General features: G+C 49.8%; 1 protein-coding gene, 1 pseudogene and 1 gene segment (V, D, J or C); all 3 read right to left on the reverse strand.

Annotated features, from left to right (window-relative positions):
- Positions 1-1,213: 1,213 nt before the first annotated feature.
- Positions 1,214-24,523, reverse strand: LOC113888758. Its single transcript, XM_027535771.1, has 3 exons — positions 24,463-24,523; positions 5,628-5,987; positions 1,214-1,578 (listed from the first exon to the last, which is right to left on the reverse strand). Exons 1-3 carry the CDS (start codon positions 24,509-24,511, stop codon positions 1,214-1,216), a joined length of 774 nt encoding a protein of 257 aa, XP_027391572.1. The 5' UTR covers positions 24,512-24,523.
- Positions 7,821-8,514, reverse strand: LOC113888767 (annotated as a pseudogene).
- Positions 20,099-20,643, reverse strand: LOC113888769. The segment is given in 2 exon segments: positions 20,099-20,448; positions 20,534-20,643. Coding segments are annotated over 2 exon segments (399 nt in total).
- Positions 24,524-25,205: the final 682 nt, after the last annotated feature.

Below are 25,205 nucleotides of genomic sequence, written 5' to 3' on the forward strand. Positions count from 1 at the left end.
CAGGCCCCACAGCCAATCTGTCACTCAGGGGCCACGCCCCTTCCCACAGAGGCTCAAATCAGAAATGAACCTGAGTGAACAGTTCACAACATGGAGACCCATCCAGAACAGATGTAATCTCACAGGTTACTGTAAACTCCCTGTAAATGTTAAATGTTTTTCTGTAGATGTTAAACTGATTAAATGTTTTGTATGTTCTAGTCCAGACATAAGTCTTCATTAACATGTATATACTTGTATTTATCTACCTATTTCTGAAGTTTTGAATCCTGGGGAAATGCTTCTGGCATCCTGCTGCCCTTTATGATATGTGTCCCAAGAGCACTTCAAGCGAGAAGGCAATGGCACCCCAGCCCAGTGTTCTTGCCTGGAAAATCCCAGGGACGGGGGAACCTGGTGGGCTGCCGTCTATGGGGTCGCACAGAGTTGGACATGATGAAGCGACTTAGCAGCAGCACTTCAAGGCTCCCTTTCCGCAACATTGCCCACAGTCCTGAGACAGTCCCTCCACCTACCGTGTTTCTCCAGCTTTCTGCTCCCAACCTCATCTCAGGCTCAACAACATTTGAGGAATTCTTTGGTCTGCTTCTAATCAATTCAGTGACAGACGGTCTACTGGTCAGACACAGGTACAGCTCCTACATGTTCACAGCAGCCGGTGATTCCCGTGTTGGGGGGAGGGAGCAAGCAGAGCCCCCTCAGGCCGGTGACCCACCTTTCTGGGTGGAGATAAGCTGGGTGCCCGGCAAAGGATGACATTTTGGCACCAAGGAATATTGATGCAGGAAGGACGTGGAGGGAGGTGCAGACGCCAGGGTAATGAGAAATGCTCAGTTTTATCTGAGACGTTCCTCCCATGGGAATACCTCCTTGTGAAGTGTGGCTGCCATTCCTTGAGTAACAGTTCATATCACAGAGCCCCGAACTGTATCTTGTTCCACACAACACAACGCGTACATGTAACTTGCTCTGTACACAGTTCCATGAGCGAAGGGACCACGGGTACTGAGAACACACTTGCACCGGGGGATGCTCGCTGTAACACTTATGAAGTATGAGGTCTGGGCAACTCACGTCCCCTGAGATGTACAAACAGTTAAAATGGTACTTACCTTGATGACGTTAGTGAGCATTAAAACATATCAAGAAGTGAATGTCTGGGAAAGTCTCTCGCTCTACCAGAGACTGGGCTTGGCAGGCTGGCAGCTGACACTCAGGCACCACTTCCTGAGCTGGGGCAGGAGTGTTTTTGTCCCAGAGGCACCTGATCATGCAGGGCTGTGTCTTGGCTGCTGGCACAGAGATACACAGCTGAGTCCTTCAGCTCCAAGGAAGTCAAGTTCAGCTCAGAGCTAGAGTCACTGAACTGTTTTCCTGAGAATCGATCTGATATGTTTCCTTTCTCATACTCCGCCCTATTGTAATACTGAATGAGGAATTGGAGGCCTTGTCCCAGGGCCTGTTGGTACCAGTACACAGATCTGTGTCCAGACTCAGGGGAACATCTCAGTATCACTTGCTGTTTTCTTGATTTGATCAGGTACTTGGGGGTCTGGGTGACTTCAGAATCCACGAGGCCTGTTGAGGAGGATACAAGGAAGCTGAGGACAGAGCACAGGGAAGCCTCCTGATGCAGCCTTCATTGCCAGACTTCTATCTCAGGGAGGCAAAGACATCTCAGAAACTCCCACACTGTGTCCAGGACTCACCTGCTCCCAGGAGGCAGAGAGTCACACAGCAGAGGAGCCTGGAGCCCATGGCAGCATCAGGAACCCAGGACCACTGCTGGTTGGGGGCAGGGCTCCTGAGGTGAGTGGTGTAAAGTGCTGACCCTCCTGCTTCCCTGATTGGAGCATTTGCCTATGACGTCACTGCTCTGTGCCTCTGCAGGCTGCCCTTGACACTGGACACCTTGGCAGGACCCAGGGCTGGTTCCTCTAAGCCATTCCTTGTTCTGCACAGCCCCTCAGCCAAGGGTGGGTGTAAAGTGAGCACTGTCCCCATGTCCCCATACGCCCATAACATGCCTTTTTCTTCTCTTCCTGTCCCTGCCTGACACTCATCACCCAGCCCTCACCAGCCACACTAATCCCTTCACCCTCCACTCCCCATGCTGCTCCAGGAGAAGATTCCCTGGGCATATCCTGAGGCTCCAGGCATGTCCCCATTCCCCTGGGCAGTGAGGAGTCTGTGCTGGGTCCATGTGTCTGGACCACTCAGGGAACTCAAACCTACTTTCTGATGCAGGCATGTAGCCAAGGTTCCCCTAAGCTGCCCTCTCCAGGGTGACTCTCAACCCCCTCCATCACACCCTGCTTACCATGGGCCCACAGTGCCTCCTAGAGGCCAATGGTTTCATGGATCTGTGCCTTCCATCTAAAACAAGAATACAAATTGCCCGCACTCCACACTTTCAACCCCTAGTCACACACACACACACCCCTCATCTGCTGCCTTCCCAGCCTGGATGAATTAGGGCTGATCTTCAAGTCTAGTCTTAGCTTGTGGAGGTAAAACACTGTATGATCAGACATTTCTACTAAGAAGGAAATAAGTGCAGCACTAGATTCCAGAATCTGGTTCCCTAACCTTAGGGCAGGCTCATCGACACCTGAGGAATCCTTGGGCTCTTTCTTATTAATTCACCGACTGACAGGGTGCCTGTCACACGCAGGCTCAGCGCCTTCATGTCCACCTGAGCACATGCTTCTCGTCGTGTCTGAGGGTTGGGGGAGCAGCAAGCTGAACCGCCTCAGGCCTGTGACCCAGCTTGCTTTGAGGAGAGAAGCTGGTTGCCCAGCACCACGGATGACATGTGGGCACAAAGGAGTACAGACGTGGGAGGGATGTCGGGAGAGATGGCTGACCCCAGGGTAAAGGAAAAATGCTCTGATTTTATGTGAGACATCCATTGCATGGGGGTACTTCCTTGTGAAGCGGGCAGCCATTCAGTAACTGATATCCTAGAGGCCCAGACTGTATCACGTGCACAAACCTCACATTTGGAAGGACCCTGCACTGGCTGCCATGCTCTGCTGCTGTGATTTTCAAATTCTCAATAATTTCTGAACCTGAATATCATGCACTGGTCATGAGTGGGTGACGGTGGTGACCTCCTGATGAGCTGGTTTCCACGGAACCTGATCGCACGTCTGGGGTCTGGGTGACTAAACATTCCCTGGGCCTCAGAGACAAAAAACACAGAAACTGAAGTCAGAAGCAATGAGTGAGCTCGATGTTGTAGCCACAAAAAAGCCTTGAATCGGGGCCTGGCAAGTCCACAGGATCCATACCTGTGCTCAGAATGTCTCTGGTCCAAGAGACAGTGAGACCCACAGCGCAGGAGACTAGTGACCAGGCCAGGCCACTACAGAAAGGGGGACTTTTCAGTTCAACTCCCGTGACTCGAACACTGGGGTCAAATCAAAGGCAAGCCTTCTCCTGACATGAAATGATCTCTCATCAAATTGCTGCTGCTGGTTGTCTGCTCAGTCCCAGCACCAGTTGTGAGCAGGAGGCCTTGCTGTGTGCATATCACATGGGACCTCAAAGGAATTTCCTAGGAGATGAGGACTTCCTCTCAAAATAGCATCATAAAAACATTTAAGATAATGTGTACATGAGAAAAGCAATTTATGAAAGTGCATAAAAAAAAAAAAAACAACCTTGTACCAACAGGAAAGACCTTTGGATGGTCATTTTCCAAACCATCCATCTCCAGATAGGATAGTCCCTGACATGGATATGGTGCTCACATGCTTTCAAGAACTTCTTCAACCATAATACTTTCCAGGAGTAATCGCTTAAACATTTAGCTCTGGGCTAAAGAGGACTTCAAAAAAAAAATGACGGCAACAGAAATCATACTGCTGGTTATCAGGGAAGGAGACAGGCCTGGGAATGGGGCCTCAGAGGATTTTTGGTGATGAAAGGTTCTCAGCCTTTATAGGTGAACGTTCCGTGGGCACACACACATGGATTGATCAAAACCATTCATCTGTTCACTGTACTGTGTGTAACGTTACTGTATGTACAGCGGACCCCTTGGACCACACTATTTTGAACTTCATGGGTCCACTTTTGTGTGGAATTTTTAATAGATACTAACTATAGACCTTGTTGTTCATCTGGTAAAGAATCTGCCTGCAGTGTGAGAGACCTGAGTTGGATCCCTGGGTTGGGAAGATCCACTGGAGAAGGGAAAGACTACCCACTCCAGTACTCTGGCCTGGAGAGAATTTATATTTCATGGACTGTATAGTCCATGGGGTTACAAAGAGTCAGACACGATTGAGTGACTTTCACTTTCACTTTTCACAGTACCACACAACCGTGGCTGGTTGAATCTGTGGATGTGAAATCACAAACAGGGTTGACTGAATTTTAAACAAATTTTACATCAGGGTTAAGGCTGGTTCAGGGCCCCCAAACTTCACATTATTCAAATGTTAACTATAATTCATATGGAAATAAAGTTAATGAAAAAACCCCTGAGGGTAAGTTACATGTTCTGTATATCTCATATATGGAACCGGCAAGCATAATTACTTTCTTTCCTATGACATCTGAAGTCCTCAAGTATAGGGTTTGAAGTCAAAATGTGTCCATATCTACTTTTGCACCTAGGAAGCACTAGAGGAGGCTGTCAGAGATTAGCAAAGGGAGTCAAGAAATCCAAACTCCTGTTACCTGCCAGGGAGATCATGCTTATTAAATTCTTGTGCAGCCCTGGAAGGTGGTGTCCTGACTAATATAACATGTCAACTTGACTCTGTCTTGGATATTTAGCTTTATTTTTTGGGTGCTCCAAAGAGGGATATTTTTTGGCTCAAACAATAAAGTGTCTGCCCACAATGTGGGAGACCAGGGTTCAATCCCTGGGTCGGGAAGATGCCCTGGAGAAGGAAATGGCAACCCACTCCAATATTCTTACCTAGAAAATTCCATGGATGGAGGAGCCTCGTGGGCTACGGTCCATGGAGTCGCAAAGAGTCAGACACGACTGAGCGACTTCACTTTCAACACGTGAATATGTATGTTTTAATAATAGATTAGATTAACATTTTAATTCGTAAAGCAGATGACCCTCCATAATGTCAGTGGCCTTCATGGAACCAGCTGAAGAGATGAATAGAGGAAAACGCTGATCCTCCCCCAAGTAAGAGATAATTGTCAGCCGATGGCCTTCACACTGGACCGTTAGTCCTTCTGCTTTTGAACTTAAACATCAGCTCCCCTCAGTCTCCAGTAGCACCAGACCCACTTGCAGCTTTTGGACTTACCAGCCTTCACAACTATGTGAGCCGATTGCTTTAAAACATGTATGTGAGTATGTGTGTGTATGTGTGCGTGTGTGTGTGTGTTTCTGTGTATTATTTATTCTATGTGGGGGACAGTTTTATGGGGGCGAAGACCAAAAGTGATGAGGACAGGCTTGAATCAAATTCCTTGCTCTGAAAGCAATGACATATAAGATGTGGACAAGTCAGTTCCCCTCAGATGTATAAACAGGTAAAATAATACTTACCTAGCATGATGTTTGGGAGCATTAAAACAGAGCAGAGGAAGAATTTCTGGGAGAGTCTATCAGATCTATCTAAGCCTGGAAGGGAGGCAGTCACCCTCACAACCACTTCCTGAGCTAGGGCAGAAGTGTTTTTGTCCCAGAGGCACCTGATCATGCAGGGCTGTGTCTTGGCTGCTGGCACAGAGATACACGGCTGAGTCCGTCAGCTCCAAGGAGCTCAAGTTCAGCTCAGAGTGAAAGTCACTAAACTGTTTTCCTGAGAATCGATCTGGCATGTTTCCTTTCTCATTCTCTTTCCCATTATAATACTGAACGAGGAACTGGGGGCCCTGGCCCAGGGCCTGTTGGTACCAGTACACAGAGAGGTGTCCAGACTCAGGGGAACATCTCAGTATCACTTGCTGCTTTCTTGATTTGATCAGGTATTTGGGGGTCTGGGTGACCCCAGAATCCACCAGACCTGTTGGGAAGGAGACAGAAGGAAGCTGAGGACAGAGCACAGGGGAGACTCCTGCTGCAGCCCTCATAGCCAGGCTTCTATCTCAGGGAGGCAAAGACATCTCAGAAGCTCCCACACTGTGTCCAGGACTCACCTGCTCCCAGGAGGCAGAGAGTCACACAGCAGAGGAGCCTGGAGCCCATGGCAGCATCAGGACCCAGGACTGCTGCTGGCTGGAGGCAAGGCTCCTGGGGTGAGTGGTGTAAAGTGCTGAGCCTCCTGTTCCCTGATTGGAGCATTTGCCTAAGACGTCACTGCTCTGTGTCTCTGCAGGCTGCCCTTATCCCCAGGACCCCTTGGCAGGACCCAGGGCTGGCTCCTCTGTGCCCTTCCCTGTCCTGACAGCCGCCAGGAAGGATAGGTGTGAGGGGAGCTTCGTCCCCTGGTCCCATGTGTCCACACACTCTTGTTCTGCTCTTTCTGACCCTGCCTGACACCCAGCCCTCACCAGATACCCCAACTTCTCACCCTCCCCTGCCCATGCTGCTCCAAAGATGGGCCCCTGGGCACATCCTGAGGCTCCAGGCAGGACCCCTCTTCCCTGAGCAGAGAGGAGTCTGTGCTGACTCCATGTGTCCCAGGACCACTCAGGGAACCCAAACCTGCTCCCAGGTGCAGGCATGTAGCCAAGGTTCCCTTAAGCTGCCCTCCCCAGGTGACTCTCAACCCCTCCCAGGGCACCCTGCTTACCATGGAAACACAGTGCCTCCTAGTGGCCGAAGGTCCATGGTCTCATGGATTTGCAGCCTCTGTTTGAAGCAAGGTTTCAAATATCCCACACCCTGAATACACACACACATATCTGTTCTACTGCCTTCCTAGCCTGGCTGATTAGGGTTGATCTTCAAATCCACTCTTAGCCTCTGGAGGTAGAAGACTGTATGATCTGACCGTTTTCCTAACAAGGAAATCGTTGCTTCACCACTACAATGATGGTAGTTAGCTAAAATGGAAATATATGTCATAAAATAAACGCTCAGAGGATCTCAAGTGAATCTGCCTGCAAACATGTCTTCATAACTACTTCTGATTAATCAGAGGCATATATTTTCAGATTTCCTATTTAAATGTGTATTAACCTATTTATTTCCTATGAACTTGTAAATCTTGATATAATAAGATACCGAGGAGGAAATATTTTGACCTTGAGAATATTTCTCTGAAGTAAATGGTGGAAACGTGGTCCAGGTTAATTGAGATGCTAAGACGGAGGGGCAGGAAGGGAGAACACACACCCAGCCTGTTTCTCCTCCTGGGAATGGACTCACAGGATTTTGTATGGTTTCTAGTTAACTGAGGTTGTTTTCTCTTTGATGACCCCAAGAACTTGCTCAAACACGACCGCTTACGTTTGGTTACAAAGTTCCCTGTGTCATGGGAAGGGACTGACCCAGATGAGGGCAGAGCAGTGTGTCTGGAGCAGAGAGGGCAGGGGAGCTGAGCCCAAGGCAGTAAAGGAGGAAAGACCCGCCCCTCTGGTGGGCAAGAGCAGGGAGCACTTGAAAGCTAGGCTGCAGGAGAAACTTTCAGAGACCGAGCAATCAGGTGCTGGGAGAGACAAGAGGGTCTAGATATATCTGATTTACTAATATTCTGCCCTTCGGGAGGTCTTAAGCTGATGAGGAAGAGTCAGAACTAGTCAGAACTGGATGCAGTCTGAACTGCATCCAGGGAGGATGCAAAGGAAAGACAGAGACCGATGGTAGACATGAGTCTCCGAGTCCCTGGGGTCAGATCCAAGCCTGTCCAGGTCACACATCAGGGTCACAGTGCTGGCACATGGTCCCCAGGGCATTAGGTTACCAGTGCTAGGATCCTGCATGTGGGCCCTTTGTCTTTTTCAACAGAGAGCAGGTGACCCTGCAGCGCCGTGGAGTAACTGCTGGCACAGAAGTACACAACTGTCTGGGAGCGGTTGGCAGACTCCAGCGTGAGAGGAAAGTTCTCTGTGTTTGATCAAGAGACGCTGTACCTGTCGGGCACATCTCCTGGCTCGCTAGTGTGCACACCAGCTGAGTAATGGATCAGCCTCAGTCCATGTCCCAGGTCTTGTCGGTACCAGTACATGCGGTCATGACCCAGATCCTGACTACATTTCAGTGTCACGCTCTGTCCTGTCCTCATGACCTGGAATCTGGGGTCCTGAGTGACACCAGCATGGACCGCCCCTGTGGAGAAGGAGGACTGATGCTGCAGTCACAGCAGACAGGCTTAGTGCTGGCACCCCGAAGAGACCCCTGCCCCCCAGGACTCACCTGCCTGCAGGAGACAGAAGACCACACAGCCCAGGAGGCAGGGGCTCATGGCGGGGGCGGGGCAGGCGGAGGGCCCTCTGGTGTGTGTGTGGATGAGAGGGGAGAGGGGCTATCCAGGGAGTCCTTCTGAGATGTCACTGTCCCTGCCAGGCCCCAGGGAAAACCTGTCACTCAGGGGCCATGCCTCTTCCCCCAGAGGATCAAATCAAAAATGAACCTAAGTGAACAGTTCACAACAGGGACACCCATCCGGGTTAATGGGCATCAGCCTCACAAGTTGTTGTAACCTTTCTGTAAACAGTGTGCAATTTTATCTATACTTCATTGAAAAGTTAACCTTCATAAATGTGTATATTACTTTAATTTATCTACATATTTCTATAGCTCTGCATCTTTGGAAATTCCCTCTAGCTTCCTGCTCTCCTTTATGATATGTGTCCCAATAGGACTTCAAGGCCCATTTCTGCTTTAATTGATCACAGCCCTGAGACTGTCCCTCCACCTACCACGTTTCTCCAGGTGTCTGCTCCCAACCTCATTGAAGGCTCATCAACATTTGAGGAATTGTTTGGATCTGTTCTTATCAACTCACTGACAGACAGTCCACCTTCCAAAGGCAGGTACAGCTCCTTCATGTTCACAGGAGCCCCCGCTTCCCATGTCGGGAGAGGCCTCAGGCCTGTGACCCACCTTTCTGGGTGGAGAGAAGCTGGTTGCCCAGCACAGGATGATGGATTGGCAGAAAGAAATGCAGACTTAGGAGCACCATGGTGAGACGCGGCACACACCAGGGTAAGTGAAAAACGCTCTTTTTTATTTGAGACATTCTTTTCATGGGAACACCTCCTTGTGATGCGTGGCTGCCATTCATTGAGTAACAGTTCATATCACAGAGCCCCAAACAGTATCTTGTTACACATAACACAACGCGTATATGTAACTTGCTCTGTATGGAGACGGTTCCATGAGGAAAGGGACCACAGGTGTTGAGAAAAACTTGAGCTGCAATCCTAGCTGTAACAGTCATGAAGTGTGAGATCTGGGCAATTCACATCCCCTCAGACATATAAACAGTTAAAATAATACTTATCTTGCATGATCTCAGTGAGCATTACAACATTTCAGGAAATGAATGTCTGGGAAAATCTATTGCTCTACCAGAGTCTGAGCTTGGCACACTGGCAACCGACACGCTCACCACCACTTCCTGAGCTGGGGCAGGAGAGTTTTTGTCCCAGAGGCACCTGATCATGCAGGGCTGTGTCTGGGCTGCTGGCACAGAGATAAAGAGCGGAGTCCATCAGCTCCAAGGAGGTCAAGTTCAACTCCGAGCGAGAGTCACCTAACTGTTGACCTGAGAATCGATCTGACATGTTTCCTCTTTGATACACTTCTCCATCAAAATACTGAACGAGGAACTGGGGGCCCTGGCCCAGGGCTTGTTGGAACCAGTACACAGAGCGGTGTCCAGATTCAGGGGAACATCTCAGTGTCACTTGCTGTTTTCTTGATTTGGTCAGGAATTTTGGGATCTAGGTGACTTCAGAATCCACCAGGCCTGTTGGGAAAGACAAGGAAGTAGAGAGGAGAGAACGGGGAAGCCTCCTGCTGCAGCCCTTTCCAGTAGTCTTGCGTTTGGGGATGGCAAAAGCAAAGTCATCTCAGAAGCTCCCACACTGTGTCCAGGACTCACCTGCTCCCAGGAGGCAGAGAGTCACACAGCAGAGGAGCCTGGAGCCCATGGCAGCATCAGGAACCCAGCACTGCTGCTGGCTGGGGGCGGGGCTCCTGGGGTGAGTGGTGTAGAGTGCTGACCCTCCTGCTTCCCTGATTGAAGCATTTGCCTATGACGTCACTGCTGTGTCTATCAGGCTGCCCTTGTCCACTGGACCCCTTACCAATACGCAGGGCTGGCTCCGCTGTGCCCTTCCCTGCCCTGACAGCCCCTCAGCAAGCCTGGGTGTGAGGTGACTCGTCTCCTGGTCCCATACGCACACAACATGCCTTGTTCTCTTCTGCCTGACCCTGCCTGAATCTCATCACCAGCCACCAGGCCCTCACCAGCCACCCCAACGCCTTCACCTCTACTCCCATGCTGAGGCAGGATACAACCCCCTATGTTCATCTTGAGGTTTCAGGCACGTCCCCAGTTCCCTGGGCAGTGAGGAGTCTGTACTGGCTCCATGCGTCCCCAGACCACTCAGGGAACTCAGACCTGCTCCCAGATGCAGGCATGATATTAGACAAGGGTCTCTTAAGCTGCCCTCCCCAGGGTGACTCACACCCTCCCAGCACACACTGCTTATCATGGAACAGTGCCTCCAAGTGGCCAAAGTCAAGGGTCTCATGGATTTGCAGCATTTGTTTAAAAGAAAGAAAGAAAGTTTAGTCACTCAGTCTTGTCCTACTCTTTGCAACCGCATGGACTGTAACCTCCCTGGCTCCGCTGTCCATGGGATTCTCCAGGCAAGTGTACTGGAGTGAGTTGCCATTTCCTTCACCAGAGGATCTTCCCGACCCAGGGATCGAACCCAGGTCTCCCTCATTGGAGGCAGATGCTTCACCACTTGAGCCACGAGGGAAGTCCTATCTGTTAAAGCAAGGGGACAAGAATTCCGGCACCCCGAACACACACACACACACACACACACACACACACACGCCTGTTCTACTGCCTTCCTCGCCTGGCTGACGGGTTGATCTTCAAATCCACTCAGCCTCTGGAGGCAGAAGACTGTATGATCCGAACTTTTTACTAAGAAAGATATAAGTGCGGCACCACGACAATGACGGTCGTTAGCTAAGATGGAAATATATGATCATAAAATAAATACTCTGAGGATCTCAAGTGAATCTGCCTACAAGCATGTTTTCCATAACTACTTCTGATTAATTAGATGCATATATTTCCAGATTTTGTATTTAAATTAAGAATGATCAAATTCTAGATAATACTTTTCATAAAGAAGTTTTAGAAATATGAACTCAATTATTTCTGCACTTATAAAATCATGATATAATGGGGGTGATACAGGATATTTTTTGACTTTGAGAAGATTTTGATGAGCATTCCAGGTAGTCCCAACCTGGCCTAGGTTAGGTGAGGTGCTAAGGATGTTGGGAGGTGGGCGTGCATGTCGAGAACACACAAAGGCAATCTGTCCTCCTTCAGATGGGCTCACGCGAGTTTTGGGATGATAGGTGATGTTTCTCTTTGATGACTCCATACATCTTGCTGAAAACAGACCACATGGAGTGGCCACTTTAAAAGCCTCCCTGTGACTTGGGAAGGGACCTGACCCAGACGAAGGAGGAGCAGTGTGGCTGTGGTAGAGAGGGCCAGGGAGCTGATGCAGGGAGATGGGGAGAGGAATGTCCTGCCCAATCAAGAAAGGTGGGCAAGAGCGGAGACTACGTGAGAGCCAGTCAGGGAGAACCTTCCAGAGAGAAACATTGAAGTGAGACAAGGTGATGTTTTCATCTAATCTACCAGCAACCTTCCCTCCTGGAGGTCTCAGGCTCAGGTGATGACTAGGAGTCAGAGCTGGAGAAGCATCTTCTTGGTTCACAGGGAGGATGCAGGGAAAAGACAGAGATGGATGGTGGACACATTTCTCAGAGTCCCTGAGTGAGGTTTGGGTCAACCTGGTCCATACACCTAGGGTCACACTGCAGGCATGTGGCTAACCAAGCCCTGAGGCTCCCAGTGCTAGGAGCTTTTCACTTGGATCCCCTGTCTTTCTGCACAGAGAGGAGGTGGCCGTGCAGTGCCGTGGAATAACTGCTGGCGCAGAAGTACACTGATGTCTGAGAGAGGTTGGCAGACTCTCCAGCGTGAGAGGGAAGTTCTCTGTGCTTATCTGGAGACGTGCAGCCCTTGGGCACAACTCCTTGTTCCGTGGTGAGAGGGCCATCTGAGTAATGGATCAGCCTAAGCCCATGTCCCAGGTCTTGTCGGTACCAGTACATGCGGTCATGACCCAGATCCTGACTACATTTCAGTGTCACGCTCTGTCCTGTCCTCATGACCTGGAATCTGGGGTCCTGAGTGACACCAGCATGGACCGCCCCTGTGGAGAAGGAGGACTGATGCTGCAGTCACAGCAGACAGGCTTAGTGCTGGCACCCCGAAGAGACCCCTGCCCCCCAGGACTCACCTGCCTGCAGGAGACAGAAGACCACACAGCCCAGGAGGCAGGGGCTCATGGCGGGGGCGGGGCAGGCGGAGGGCCCTCTGGTGTGTGTGTGGATGAGAGGGGAGAGGGGCTATCCAGGGAGTCCTTCTGAGATGTCACTGTCCCTGCCAGGCCCCAGGGAAAACCTGTCACTCAGGGGCCATGCCTCTTCCCCCAGAGGATCAAATCAAAAATGAACCTAAGTGAACAGTTCACAACAGGGACACCCATCCGGGTTAATGGGCATCAGCCTCACAAGTTGTTGTAACCTTTCTGTAAACAGTGTGCAATTTTATCTATACTTCATTGAAAAGTTAACCTTCATAAATGTGTATATTACTTTAATTTATCTACATATTTCTATAGCTCTGCATCTTTGGAAATTCCCTCTAGCTTCCTGCTCTCCTTTATGATATGTGTCCCAATAGGACTTCAAGGCCCATTTCTGCTTTAATTGATCACAGCCCTGAGACTGTCCCTCCACCTACCACGTTTCTCCAGGTGTCTGCTCCCAACCTCATTGAAGGCTCATCAACATTTGAGGAATTGTTTGGATCTGTTCTTATCAACTCACTGACAGACAGTCCACCTTCCAAAGGCAGGTACAGCTCCTTCATGTTCACAGGAGCCCCCGCTTCCCATGTCGGGAGAGGCCTCAGGCCTGTGACCCACCTTTCTGGGTGGAGAGAAGCTGGTTGCCCAGCACAGGATGATGGATTGGCAGAAAGAAATGCAGACTTAGGAGCACCATGGTGAGACGCGGCACACACCAGGGTAAGTGAAAAACGCTCTTTTTTATTTGAGACATTCTTTTCATGGGAACACCTCCTTGTGATGCGTGGCTGCCATTCATTGAGTAACAGTTCATATCACAGAGCCCCAAACAGTATCTTGTTACACATAACACAACGCGTATATGTAACTTGCTCTGTATGGAGACGGTTCCATGAGGAAAGGGACCACAGGTGTTGAGAAAAACTTGAGCTGCAATCCTAGCTGTAACAGTCATGAAGTGTGAGATCTGGGCAATTCACATCCCCTCAGACATATAAACAGTTAAAATAATACTTATCTTGCATGATCTCAGTGAGCATTACAACATTTCAGGAAATGAATGTCTGGGAAAATCTATTGCTCTACCAGAGTCTGAGCTTGGCACACTGGCAACCGACACGCTCACCACCACTTCCTGAGCTGGGGCAGGAGAGTTTTTGTCCCAGAGGCACCTGATCATGCAGGGCTGTGTCTGGGCTGCTGGCACAGAGATAAAGAGCGGAGTCCATCAGCTCCAAGGAGGTCAAGTTCAACTCCGAGCGAGAGTCACCTAACTGTTGACCTGAGAATCGATCTGACATGTTTCCTCTTTGATACACTTCTCCATCAAAATACTGAACGAGGAACTGGGGGCCCTGGCCCAGGGCTTGTTGGAACCAGTACACAGAGCGGTGTCCAGATTCAGGGGAACATCTCAGTGTCACTTGCTGTTTTCTTGATTTGGTCAGGAATTTTGGGATCTGGGTGACTTCAGAATCCACCAGGCCTGTTGGGAAAGACAAGGAAGTAGAGAGGAGAGAACGGGGAAGCCTCCTGCTGCAGCCCTTTCCAGTAGTCTTGCGTTTGGGGATGGCAAAAGCAAAGTCATCTCAGAAGCTCCCACACTGTGTCCAGGACTCACCTGCTCCCAGGAGGCAGAGAGTCACACAGCAGAGGAGCCTGGAGCCCATGGCAGCATCAGGAACCCAGCACTGCTGCTGGCTGGGGGCGGGGCTCCTGGGGTGAGTGGTGTAGAGTGCTGACCCTCCTGCTTCCCTGATTGAAGCATTTGCCTATGACGTCACTGCTGTGTCTATCAGGCTGCCCTTGTCCACTGGACCCCTTACCAATACGCAGGGCTGGCTCCGCTGTGCCCTTCCCTGCCCTGACAGCCCCTCAGCAAGCCTGGGTGTGAGGTGACTCGTCTCCTGGTCCCATACGCACACAACATGCCTTGTTCTCTTCTGCCTGACCCTGCCTGAATCTCATCACCAGCCACCAGGCCCTCACCAGCCACCCCAACCCCTTCACCTCTACTCCCATGCTGAGGCAGGATACAACCCCCTATGTTCATCTTGAGGTTTCAGGCACGTCCCCAGTTCCCTGGGCAGTGAGGAGTCTGTACTGGCTCCATGCGTCCCCAGACCACTCAGGGAACTCAGACCTGCTCCCAGATGCAGGCATGATATTAGACAAGGGTCTCTTAAGCTGCCCTCCCCAGGGTGACTCACACCCTCCCAGCACACACTGCTTATCATGGAACAGTGCCTCCAAGTGGCCAAAGTCAAGGGTCTCATGGATTTGCAGCATTTGTTTAAAAGAAAGAAAGAAAGTTTAGTCACTCAGTCTTGTCCTACTCTTTGCAACCGCATGGACTGTAACCTCCCTGGCTCCGCTGTCCATGGGATTCTCCAGGCAAGTGTACTGGAGTGAGTTGCCATTTCCTTCACCAGAGGATCTTCCCGACCCAGGGATCGAACCCAGGTCTCCCTCATTGGAGGCAGATGCTTCACCACTTGAGCCACGAGGGAAGTCCTATCTGTTAAAGCAAGGGGACAAGAATTCCGGCACCCCGAACACACACACACACACACACACACACACACACGCCTGTTCTACTGCCTTCCTCGCCTGGCTGACGGGTTGATCTTCAAATCCACTCAGCCTCTGGAGGCAGAAGACTGTATGATCCGAACTTTTTACTAAGAAAGATATAAGTGCGGCACCACGACAATGACGGTCGTTAGCTAAGATGGAAATATATGATCATAAAATAAATACTCTGAGGATCTCAAGTGAATCTGCCTACAAGCATGTTTTCCATAACTACTTCTGATTAATTAGATGCATATATTTCCAGATTTTGTATTTAAATTAAGAATGATCAAATTCTAGATAATACTTTTCATAAAGAAGTTTTAGAAATATGAACTCAATTATTTCTGCACTTATAAAATCATGATATAATGGGGGTGATACAGGATATTTTTTGACTTTGAGAAGATTTTGATGAGCATTCCAGGTAGTCCCAACCTGGCCTAGGTTAGGTGAGGTGCTAAGGATGTTGGGAGGTGGGCGTGCATGTCGAGAACACACAAAGGCAATCTGTCCTCCTTCAGATGGGCTCACGCGAGTTTTGGGATGATAGGTGATGTTTCTCTTTGATGACTCCATACATCTTGCTGAAAACAGACCACATGGAGTGGCCACTTTAAAAGCCTCCCTGTGACTTGGGAAGGGACCTGACCCAGACGAAGGAGGAGCAGTGTGGCTGTGGTAGAGAGGGCCAGGGAGCTGATGCAGGGAGATGGGGAGAGGAATGTCCTGCCCAATCAAGAAAGGTGGGCAAGAGCGGAGACTACGTGAGAGCCAGTCAGGGAGAACCTTCCAGAGAGAAACATTGAAGTGAGACAAGGTGATGTTTTCATCTAATCTACCAGCAACCTTCCCTCCTGGAGGTCTCAGGCTCAGGTGATGACTAGGAGTCAGAGCTGGAGAAGCATCTTCTTGGTTCACAGGGAGGATGCAGGGAAAAGACAGAGATGGATGGTGGACACATTTCTCAGAGTCCCTGAGTGAGGTTTGGGTCAACCTGGTCCATACACCTAGGGTCACACTGCAGGCATGTGGCTAACCAAGCCCTGAGGCTCCCAGTGCTAGGAGCTTTTCACTTGGATCCCCTGTCTTTCTGCACAGAGAGGAGGTGGCCGTGCAGTGCCGTGGAATAACTGCTGGCGCAGAAGTACACTGATGTCTGAGAGAGGTTGGCAGACTCTCCAGCGTGAGAGGGAAGTTCTCTGTGCTTATCTGGAGACGTGCAGCCCTTGGGCACAACTCCTTGTTCCGTGGTGAGAGGGCCATCTGAGTAATGGATCAGCCTAAGCCCATGTCCCAGGTCTTGTCGGTACCGTTACATATAATCGTGGCTCAGATCCTGAGTACATGTCAGTGTCGTGCTCTGTCCTCTCCTCACGACCTGGAATCTGGGGTCCTGAGTGACACCAGCATGGACCGCCCTTGTGGAGAAGGACGACCCATGCTGCACTCGCAGTGGACAGGCTTAGTGCTGGCACCCCGAAGGGAACCCTGCCCCCCAGGACTCACCTGCCTGCAGGAGACAGAAGAACATACAGCCCAGGAGGCAGGGGCTCATGACGGGGGCGGGGCAGGTGGAGGGCCCTCTGGAGTGTGTGTGGATGAGAGGGGAGAAGGGCTCTCCAGGGAGTCCTTCTGAGACGTCACTGTCCCTGCCAGGCCCCAGAGAAAACCTGTCACTCAGGGGGCCATGCCCCTTCCCCCGGAGGCTCAAATCAGAAATGAACCTGAGTGAAGAGTTCATAACAGGTAAACCCGTCCAGATCAATGGACTTGAGCCTTACAAGTTGTTGTAACCTTTCTGTAAACAGTTTGAGATTTTATCAATACTTTATTCCAGAGATAATTCTTCAAAAATGTGTATATTACTTTAATTTGTCTACATATTTCTATAGCTCTGCATCTTGGGAAATTCCCTCTAGCTTCCTGCTTTCCTTTATGATATGTGTCCCAGTAGGACTTCAAGGCCGATTTCTGCTTTAATTGATCACAGTCCTGAGAATGGCCCTCCACCTTCCATGTTTCTCTAGGTTTCTGCTCCCAACCTCATCACAGGTTCATCAACATTTGTGGAATTGTTTGAATCTGTTCTTATCAACTCACTGACAGACAAGTCCACCAAGCAAACGTAGGTACAGCTCCTTCATGTTCACAGGAGCCCCTGCTTCCCATGTCAGGAGAGTGAGCAAGCAGAGTGCCCTCAGGCCTGTGACCCACCTTTCTGGGTAGAGAGAAGTTGGTTGCCCAGCACAGGATGACGTATTGGCAAAAAGGGATGCAGACTTAGGAGCGAAATGGCAAGATGGGGCACACACGAGCATAAGGGAAAAATGCTCTTTTTTATTTGAGACATTCTTTTCACAGGAATACCTCCTTGTGATGCGTGGCTGCCATTCACTGAATAACAATTCATATCATAGAGCCCCAAAATGTATCGTCTTACACACAACCCAATACATATATGTAACTTTTTCTGTATGGAGACCTTTCCATGAGGAAAGGAACCACAGGTGTTGCGAAGAAACTGGAGCTGCAATCCTAGCTGTAACAGCTATGAAGTATGAGATCTGGGCAGTTCACATCCCCTCCATGTATAAGCAGTTAAAATAATACTTTTCTTGCATGATCTTAGTGAGCATTAAAACATATCAAGAAATGAATGTCTGGGAAAATCTATTGCTCTAGCAGAGACTGGGCTTGGCACACTGGCAGCCAACACGCTCACCACCACTTCCTGACTGGGGCAGGAGAGTTTTTGCCCCAGAGGCACCTGATCATGCAGGGCTGTGTCTTGGCTGCTGGCACAGAGATACACGGCTGAGTCCGTCAGCTCCAAGGAAGTCAAGTTCAGCTCAGAGCTAGAGTCACTGAACTGTTTTCCTGAGAATCGATCTGATATGTTTCCTTTCTCATTCTGTTGCCTGTTGAAATACTGAATGAGGAATTGGGGACCCTGGACCAGGGTCTGTTGGTACCAGGATACATAGCGGTGTCCAGATTCGGGGGAACATCTCAGAGTCACTTGCTGCTTTCTTGATTTGATCAGGTATTTGGGGGTCTGGTTGACCCCAGAATCCACCAGCCCTGTTGGGAAGGAGAAAGAAGGAAGCTGAGGGCAGAGCAATGGGAAGCCTCCTGCTGCAGCCCTCATCGCCAGGCTTCTATCTCAGGGAGGCAAAGACATCTCAGAAGCTCCCACACTGTGTCCAGGACTCACCTGCTCCCAGGAGGCAGAGAGTCACACAGCAGAGGAGCCTGGAGCCCATGGCAGCATCAGGAACCCAAGACTGCTGCTGGCTGGGGCGGGGCTCCTTGGGTGTGTGGTGTAAAGTGCTGACCCTCCTGCTTCCCTGATTGGAGCATTTGCCTATGACGTCACTGCCCTGTGTCTCTGCAGGCTGCCCTTGTCCAATCTGGACCCCTTACCAATATGCAGGGCCAGCTCCTCTGTGCCCTTCCCTGTGCTGCACAGCCCCTCAGCAAAGGTGGGTTTGAAGTGTGCACTCTCCCCATGTCTCCATATGTCCACAATATGGCTTGTCCTCCCCTCTCTGCTCCTTCCTGACACTCGTCACCAAGCCCTCGGCAGCCGCCTGAACCCCTCACCCTCCACTTCCCACGCAGGCCCCCCTGAGTACATCCCGAAGCTCCAGGCACGTCCCCACTTCCCTGGCACCGAGGAGCCTGTGCTGACTCCATGTGTCTCAGGATCACTCAGGGAACTCAAGCCTGTTCCCTGACTCAGGCGTGTAGTTAAGGTTCCCTAAAGCTCCCTCTGCTGGGTGACCCTCAACCCCTCCAGCTCACCTGGTTACATGGGCCACAGTGCCTCCTACTTGCCAGTGGTTCACAGTCTCATGGATTTGCGTCCTCTGTCTAAAGGGTACAGAAACCCACAAGCTTAATACACACTCACACACTCTCAAACACACACACTCACACACACACACACTCACACACTCACATTCTAGTGTTTACTGCCTTCCCATCCTGGCTGAATTAGGGTTCATCTTCAAATCTACTCTTAGCCTCTGGAAGTTGAAGACTCAATGATCTGATATTGTTACTAAGAAGGAAAGAATCGCTGCACCACTGCAATGATGGTACTTAGCTAAGATGGAAATAATGGCCATAAAATAAACACTCTGAGGATTTCACGTGAATCTGCCTGGAAACCTGTATTCCATACCTACCTCTGATTAATCGGATACATGTATTTCCAGATGTCTTGTATAAATTAAGCATTTCCAAATTCTAGTTGGTACATTTTGTAAGGAGGTTTTATATATACGAGCTCATATATTTCTGCACTTATGAAATCTTGATATAATGGAGCAATGGAAGATGTATTTTGACTTTGAGAAGATTTTGATGAGGGAGGTGATGCCAAGCTGGCTGCGGTTAGGTGAGATGCTGAGGAAGTCGAGGGCGGGAGAATGTACATAGAAAGCCAGTCTCTCCTTCAGATGGACTCACATGAGATTTGGATAACTGATAATTAACTGAAGCTGATTTCTCTTTGATGACTCCAGACAACTTGCTCAAAGCAGACCATGTGGAGAGGGCACTTTAAAAGCTTCCATGTGACTTGGGAAGGGACATGACCTGGATGAGGGAGGAGCAGCATGGGTGTGGTAGAGGGGGCCTGGGAGGTGAGGAGAGGAATGTCCTGCCCACCCAAGAAAGGTGGGCAAGAGCGGAGACCACGTGAGAGCCAGTCCGGCAGAGACTTCCAGAGAGACAGCATTGAAGTGAGACATGGTGATCTGTTTTTATCTAATTTACCAGCAACCTTCCCTCCTGGAGGTCTCAGGCTCAGGTGATGACTAGCAGTCAGAGCTGGAGAAACATCTTCTTGGTTCACAGGGAGGATGCAGGGGAAAGACAGAGATGGATGGTGGACATATGTCTCGGAGTCCCTGAGTGAAGTTTGGGTCAGCCTAGTCCACACACCTAGGGTCACACTGCAGGCACATGGCTAACCAAGTCCTGAGGCTCCCGGTGCTAGGAGCTTTCACTTGGAACCCCTGTATTTTTGCACAGAGAAGAGGTGGCCATGCAGCACCATGAAGTAACTGCTGGCACAGAAGTACACAGATAGCTGGGAGTGGTTGGCAGACTCCAGCGTGAGAGGGAAGTTCTCTTTGCTTGATCTGGAGACTCTGTACCCGTTGAGCACGTCTCCTTTCTCTGTGGTGGGAGGCCCAGCTGAATAATAGATCAGCCTCAGCCCGTGTCCCAGGTCTTGTCGGTACCAGTACATATAGTTATGACCCAGATCCTGAGTACATGTCAGTGTCATGCTCTGTCCTCTCCTCACGACCTGGAATCTGGGGTCCTGAGTGACACCAGCATGGACCGCCCCTGTGGAGAAGGAGGACTGATGCTACAGTCACAGAGGACAGGCTTAGTGATGGCACCCCGAAGGGGACCCTGCCCCAGGACTCACCTGCCTGCAGGAGACAGAAGACCACACAGCCCAGGAGGCAGGGGCTCATGGCGGGGTGGGGCAGGCAGAGGGCCCTCTGGGCTGAGTGTGGACGAGATGGAGAGGGGCTCTCCAGGGAGTTCTTCTGAGATGTCACTGTCCCTGCCAGGTCCCAGAGACAACCTGTCACATGGCGGCCACACCCCTTCCCCTAGAGGCTCAAATCAAAGTTGATTAGAACAGGGAGATGGCTTGGACAGATTGCTTGGACATGGTCTGAACAACCGTAAGTCTTACAAAGTGTTGTAACCTTTCCTTAGAGTAGTTTGTACGTTTTATGTATATTTTACTCCAGAGATAATTCCTTAATTTGTATATTAGCTTATTTGTCTACATATTTCTGTAGCTTTGAATCTTAGAAGAAATCCTTCGGGCTTCTTGCTGTCCTTTATGCCCCATGCATCCCGAATACTCCCTCAAGTGTTGTTTCTGCTTTGCTCCATTGACCCAGTCCTGCTCCTGTCGTCTCACCTACAGTGATTCTTTGGTGTCTGGTTCCTTAACTGCAGGGCAGACTCATCACTATTTGAGAAATCACTTGGCTCTATTTCTTCTCAGTTCGCTGACAGACAGGACACCTGCCAAATGCAGGTACAGCGCCTTCTCGCTCGCCAAAGTATGTGCTTCCCGAGTCTGAGGGTGCAGGGAGGGGACACAGCAAGTAGAACCACCGCAGCCCTAAGACAGAACTTTCTTTGTGGCCAGAAGCTGGTTGCTCAACACAGATGGCATTTTGGAACAAAGAAAGATATATATGAGAGGGATTTGGGGCGAAGTGCCAGACGCCAGGATAAATGAAAAGTGCTCTGACTTTAATGTGAGACATCCACCCCATGGGAATACTTCCTTGTGGAGCATGACTGCCAGTAATAAATTGATATCCTCGAGCCCTAGAGTGTACCCTGTTGCACAAACCCCACACTCAAAAGGACCATGTACTTAGAACGACGCTCTGCTGTCGGGATCTTCAAATTCTCAATAGTCTTTGAACCATGGACTCTGCAAAGTATGTGCCAGATCCTGGTTACATGATTTTAGACCTGCTGTGCCCTCCTGATGGCGGGTTTCCCTTTAGCCTGACCACACGTCTAATGTCTGGGTGACTAAGTACTCCTGGGCCTGGGACAGAAAGACACTGAAACTAAAGCGAGAAACAAAGAAGGACCCTCATGTCATAACCACAACAACCAGCCTTGAATCTGGGCCTGGCAAGCCCTCGACTGGTTCCATGCATGTGCTCAGGACTTCTCTGGTCCAGGAGACAGAAGCACACAGTAAAGGGGGTCATATCCAGGCCAGGCCAGAAGAAAGGGCTATTTCCAGATCAAGGCCTGTGGCCTGAATCCTTGGGATCGAGTCATAGGAACCCTTCTCCCACATGGAATTATCACTCACGGATACAACTGCTGCTGGTGGTCAGGCCAGCCCAGGACCCAGTGCGTGAATCTGAAGCCTTGCTAAGTTGTTTCCCATAGAATATTAACAAAAATCATTATAAAATGATTTCAGAAAAAGGATTCATGAGAAAAAAAAATCTATGAAATTGAGTCAATAAATTTTACAAAAACAGCCTGTACCAGCTGGTAAGACCTTTGATGGTCATTTAATCAAACAATCAATCCCCAGTTAGGATTGTCCGTCACACGGAAATGGTATCTCATGTGGTTTTAAGCACTTTGTAATTATAACACTTTCCGGGAGCACTTAACTGTCTTACATATTTAGCTTCAGGCTAAAACGGAATTGTTCTGATGGGTATAGACATTAAGTTTTCACTAAAAAGATGCATGAACAAAACAAATCTACTGCAACAGAAATCACGCTGTTGGTTGTCAGGGAAGGAGAGAGTCCCGGGAACGGGGCCTGAGGGAATATCTGGTGATAAAATGCTCTCTGTCTTAAAGGGACAGATGTTTCATCAGCATATACATATTTATTGATCAAACCATATATCTCTTCATTATACAGTGTGAATATACACCTGACCCTTGAACAACACAAGTTGGAATGGAGTGGATCCACTTGTGGGTGGATATTTTAATAAATATGCACTAAGATACTGAACAGCTGTGATTGGTTGAATCCACGGATGTGGAATCTCAGATACACCCTTGAATGTGCAAGTGAAAGTCGCTCAGCTGTGTCCGACTCCTTGCAATCCCATGGACTAAGCAGTCCGTGGAATTCTTCAGGCCAGAATACTGGAGTGGGTAGGGTAGCCTTTCCCTTCTCCAGGGGATCTTCCCAGTTCTGGTCTCCTGCATTGCAGGCGGATTGTTTACCAGCTGAGCCCCAAGGGAAGCCCAAGAACACTGGAGTGGGTAGCCTGTTCCTTCTGCATTGGATCTTCCCGACCCAGGAATCGAACCGGGGTCTTCTGCATTGCAGGTGGATTCTTTCCCAACTGAGCTGTCAGGGAAGCCCCCAGACTATAAGGTTGTAGGAGGTTCAGGGGCCCTAAAACCTACATTGTTTACTGGTAAACTACAGTTCAAATATCAATAAAAGTGATTTAAAAATATCTGAGGTGAGATGTTACATGCACTTTTTTATTTCATGTAATGAATCATTAGGCATAATATTCCTTTCACTGGGACTTCTGATGTCCTCTTTAAAGGCATTCAAGGCAAAACATGTCCATCTCTACCTTTGCACCTAGGAAATGGTAGAAGAGGCTGTCAGAGGTTAGCAAAGGGAATCAAGAAATCCAGAGTCCTGTTATGTGCCAGGGACTTCATGCTTATTAAATACTTATGAAACCCAGGAAGATGGTGTGATGGCTAACTGAACGTGTCACCTTGACTGTGCCAGAGACATTTACTTAAACTTTATTCTGGATGTTAAGTGAGGGTGTTTTTGGAAGAGGTTAACATATAAATAGTTAGATTTTAACATTAGATTAGATAAACATTTTAAACAGATGATCTTCCATTCCACAGTCTTAGTGGGCCTCATCCAACCAGTGAAGATATGTATAGAAGGAAAAGTCTGATCCTCCCCCAGGTAAGAGAGAACTGTTCAGCTGATGGCCTTCAGACTGGACCATCAATTCTTGGGCCTTTGAATTTAAACATCAGCTCTCCCTGAACCTCTAGTATCACCAGTCCAACCTGCAGATTTGGACTTGTCAGCTGTAACAGCTATGTGGAGTGAACTTTAAGAGATGGGGAGCAGGGAACACAGGTGTTGAGGACAGCCTTGATTCTGATTCCTTGTCTGGCAGTTAGGAAATATGAGACCTGGGCAAGTCACTTCCCATCAGATGTATAAACAGTTAAAATAGTCTTTATCTTGCATGATCTTTGTGAGCATTAAAACATACAAAGGAAAGAATGTCTGGGAAAGTCTACCAGTTCTACCTGGGTCTGGGTCTCCCTGGCTGGCAATTGACACCCTGGCAACCACTTCATGAGCTGGGGTAGGAGTGTTTTTGTTCCAGAGGCATCTGATCATGCAGGGCTGTGTCTTCGCTGCTGGCACAGAGATACACGGCTGAGTCTGTCAGCTCCAAGGAGCTCAAGTTCAGCTCAGAGCGAGAGTCACTGAACTGTTTTCCTGAGAATCGATCCAGGAGGTGAGCTTCTCCCCTCACTTTCTGGTTGTAATACTGAACGAGGAACTGGGGGCCTTGGCCCAGGGCCTGTTGGTACCAGTACACGGAGAGGTGTCCAGAGACAGGGGAACATCTCAGAATCGCTTGCTGCTTTCTTGATTTGATCAGGTATTTGGGCGTCTGGGTGACTCCAGAATCCACCAGGCCTGTTGGGAAGAGACAAGGAAGCTGAGGGCAGAGCACAGGGGAAGCCTCCTGCTGCAGCCCTCATCGCCAGGCTTCTATCTCAAGGAGGCAAAGACATCTCAGAAGCTCCCATACTGTGTCCAGGACTCACCTGCTCCCAGGAGGCAGAGAGTCACACAGCAGAGGAGCGTGGAGCCCATGGCAGCATCAGGAACCCAAGACCACTGCTGGCAGGAGGTGGGACTCCTGGGGTGAGTGGTCTACAGTGCTGACCCTCCTGCTTCCCTGATTGGAGCGTTTGCCTATGACGTCACTGCCCTGTGTCTCTGCAGGCTGTTTCCTGATCCACTGGACCCCTTGGCAGGATCCATGGTGGACTCCTCTATGCCCTTCCCTGTCCTGCACAGCCCCTCAGCAAAGGGTGGGTGTGAGGTGATCACTGTGCCCATGTCCCCATATGCCCACAACATGCCTTTTTCTTCTCTTTCTGTCCCTGCCTGACACTCATCACCCAGCCCTCACCAGCCACACTAATCCCTCACCCTCCACTCCCCATGCTACTCCAGGAGATGGCCCCTTGGGCACATCCTGAGGTTCCAGGCAAGTCCCCACTCCCCTGGGCAGTGAGGAGTCTGTGCTGGGTCCATGTGTCTGGACCACTCAGGGAACTCAAACCTGCTCCTGTTGCAGGCATGTAGCCAAGATTCCCCTAAGCTGCCCTCTCCAGGGTGACTCTCAACCCCTCCAGCACACCCTGCTCTCCATGGGCCCACAGTGCCTCCTAGTGGCCCATGGTCCACAGTCTCACGGATCTGTGCCTTCTGTCTAAATCAAGAATAGAAATTTAGATGCTTTGTGGCCTTGGTAGTGACCGCCTCTCTATGCAGGTGTGGG

The sequence above is a fragment of the Bos indicus x Bos taurus genome, unplaced genomic scaffold (genome assembly GCF_003369695.1).
Source record: "Bos indicus x Bos taurus breed Angus x Brahman F1 hybrid unplaced genomic scaffold, Bos_hybrid_MaternalHap_v2.0 tig00001691_arrow_arrow_obj, whole genome shotgun sequence".
NCBI lineage: Eukaryota > Metazoa > Chordata > Mammalia > Artiodactyla > Bovidae > Bos > Bos indicus x Bos taurus.

Excerpts from the sequence above, each read along its gene's own strand:
- LOC113888758 (XM_027535771.1), bottom strand. The coding sequence starts at position 24,511 with ATGGGCTCCACGCTCCTCTGCTGTGTGACTCTCTGCCTCCTGGGAGCA. Across the intron at positions 5,988-24,462 it reads TCTCTGCCTCCTGGGAGCAG|GTCTGGTGGATTCTGGGGTC; the intron begins GTGAGTCCTGGA and ends CCTTCCCAACAG. Across the intron at positions 1,579-5,627 it reads CCCTAGCTCAGGAAGTGGTT|GCCTCGTGGATTCTGAAGTC; the intron begins GTGAGGGTGACT and ends CCTCCTCAACAG.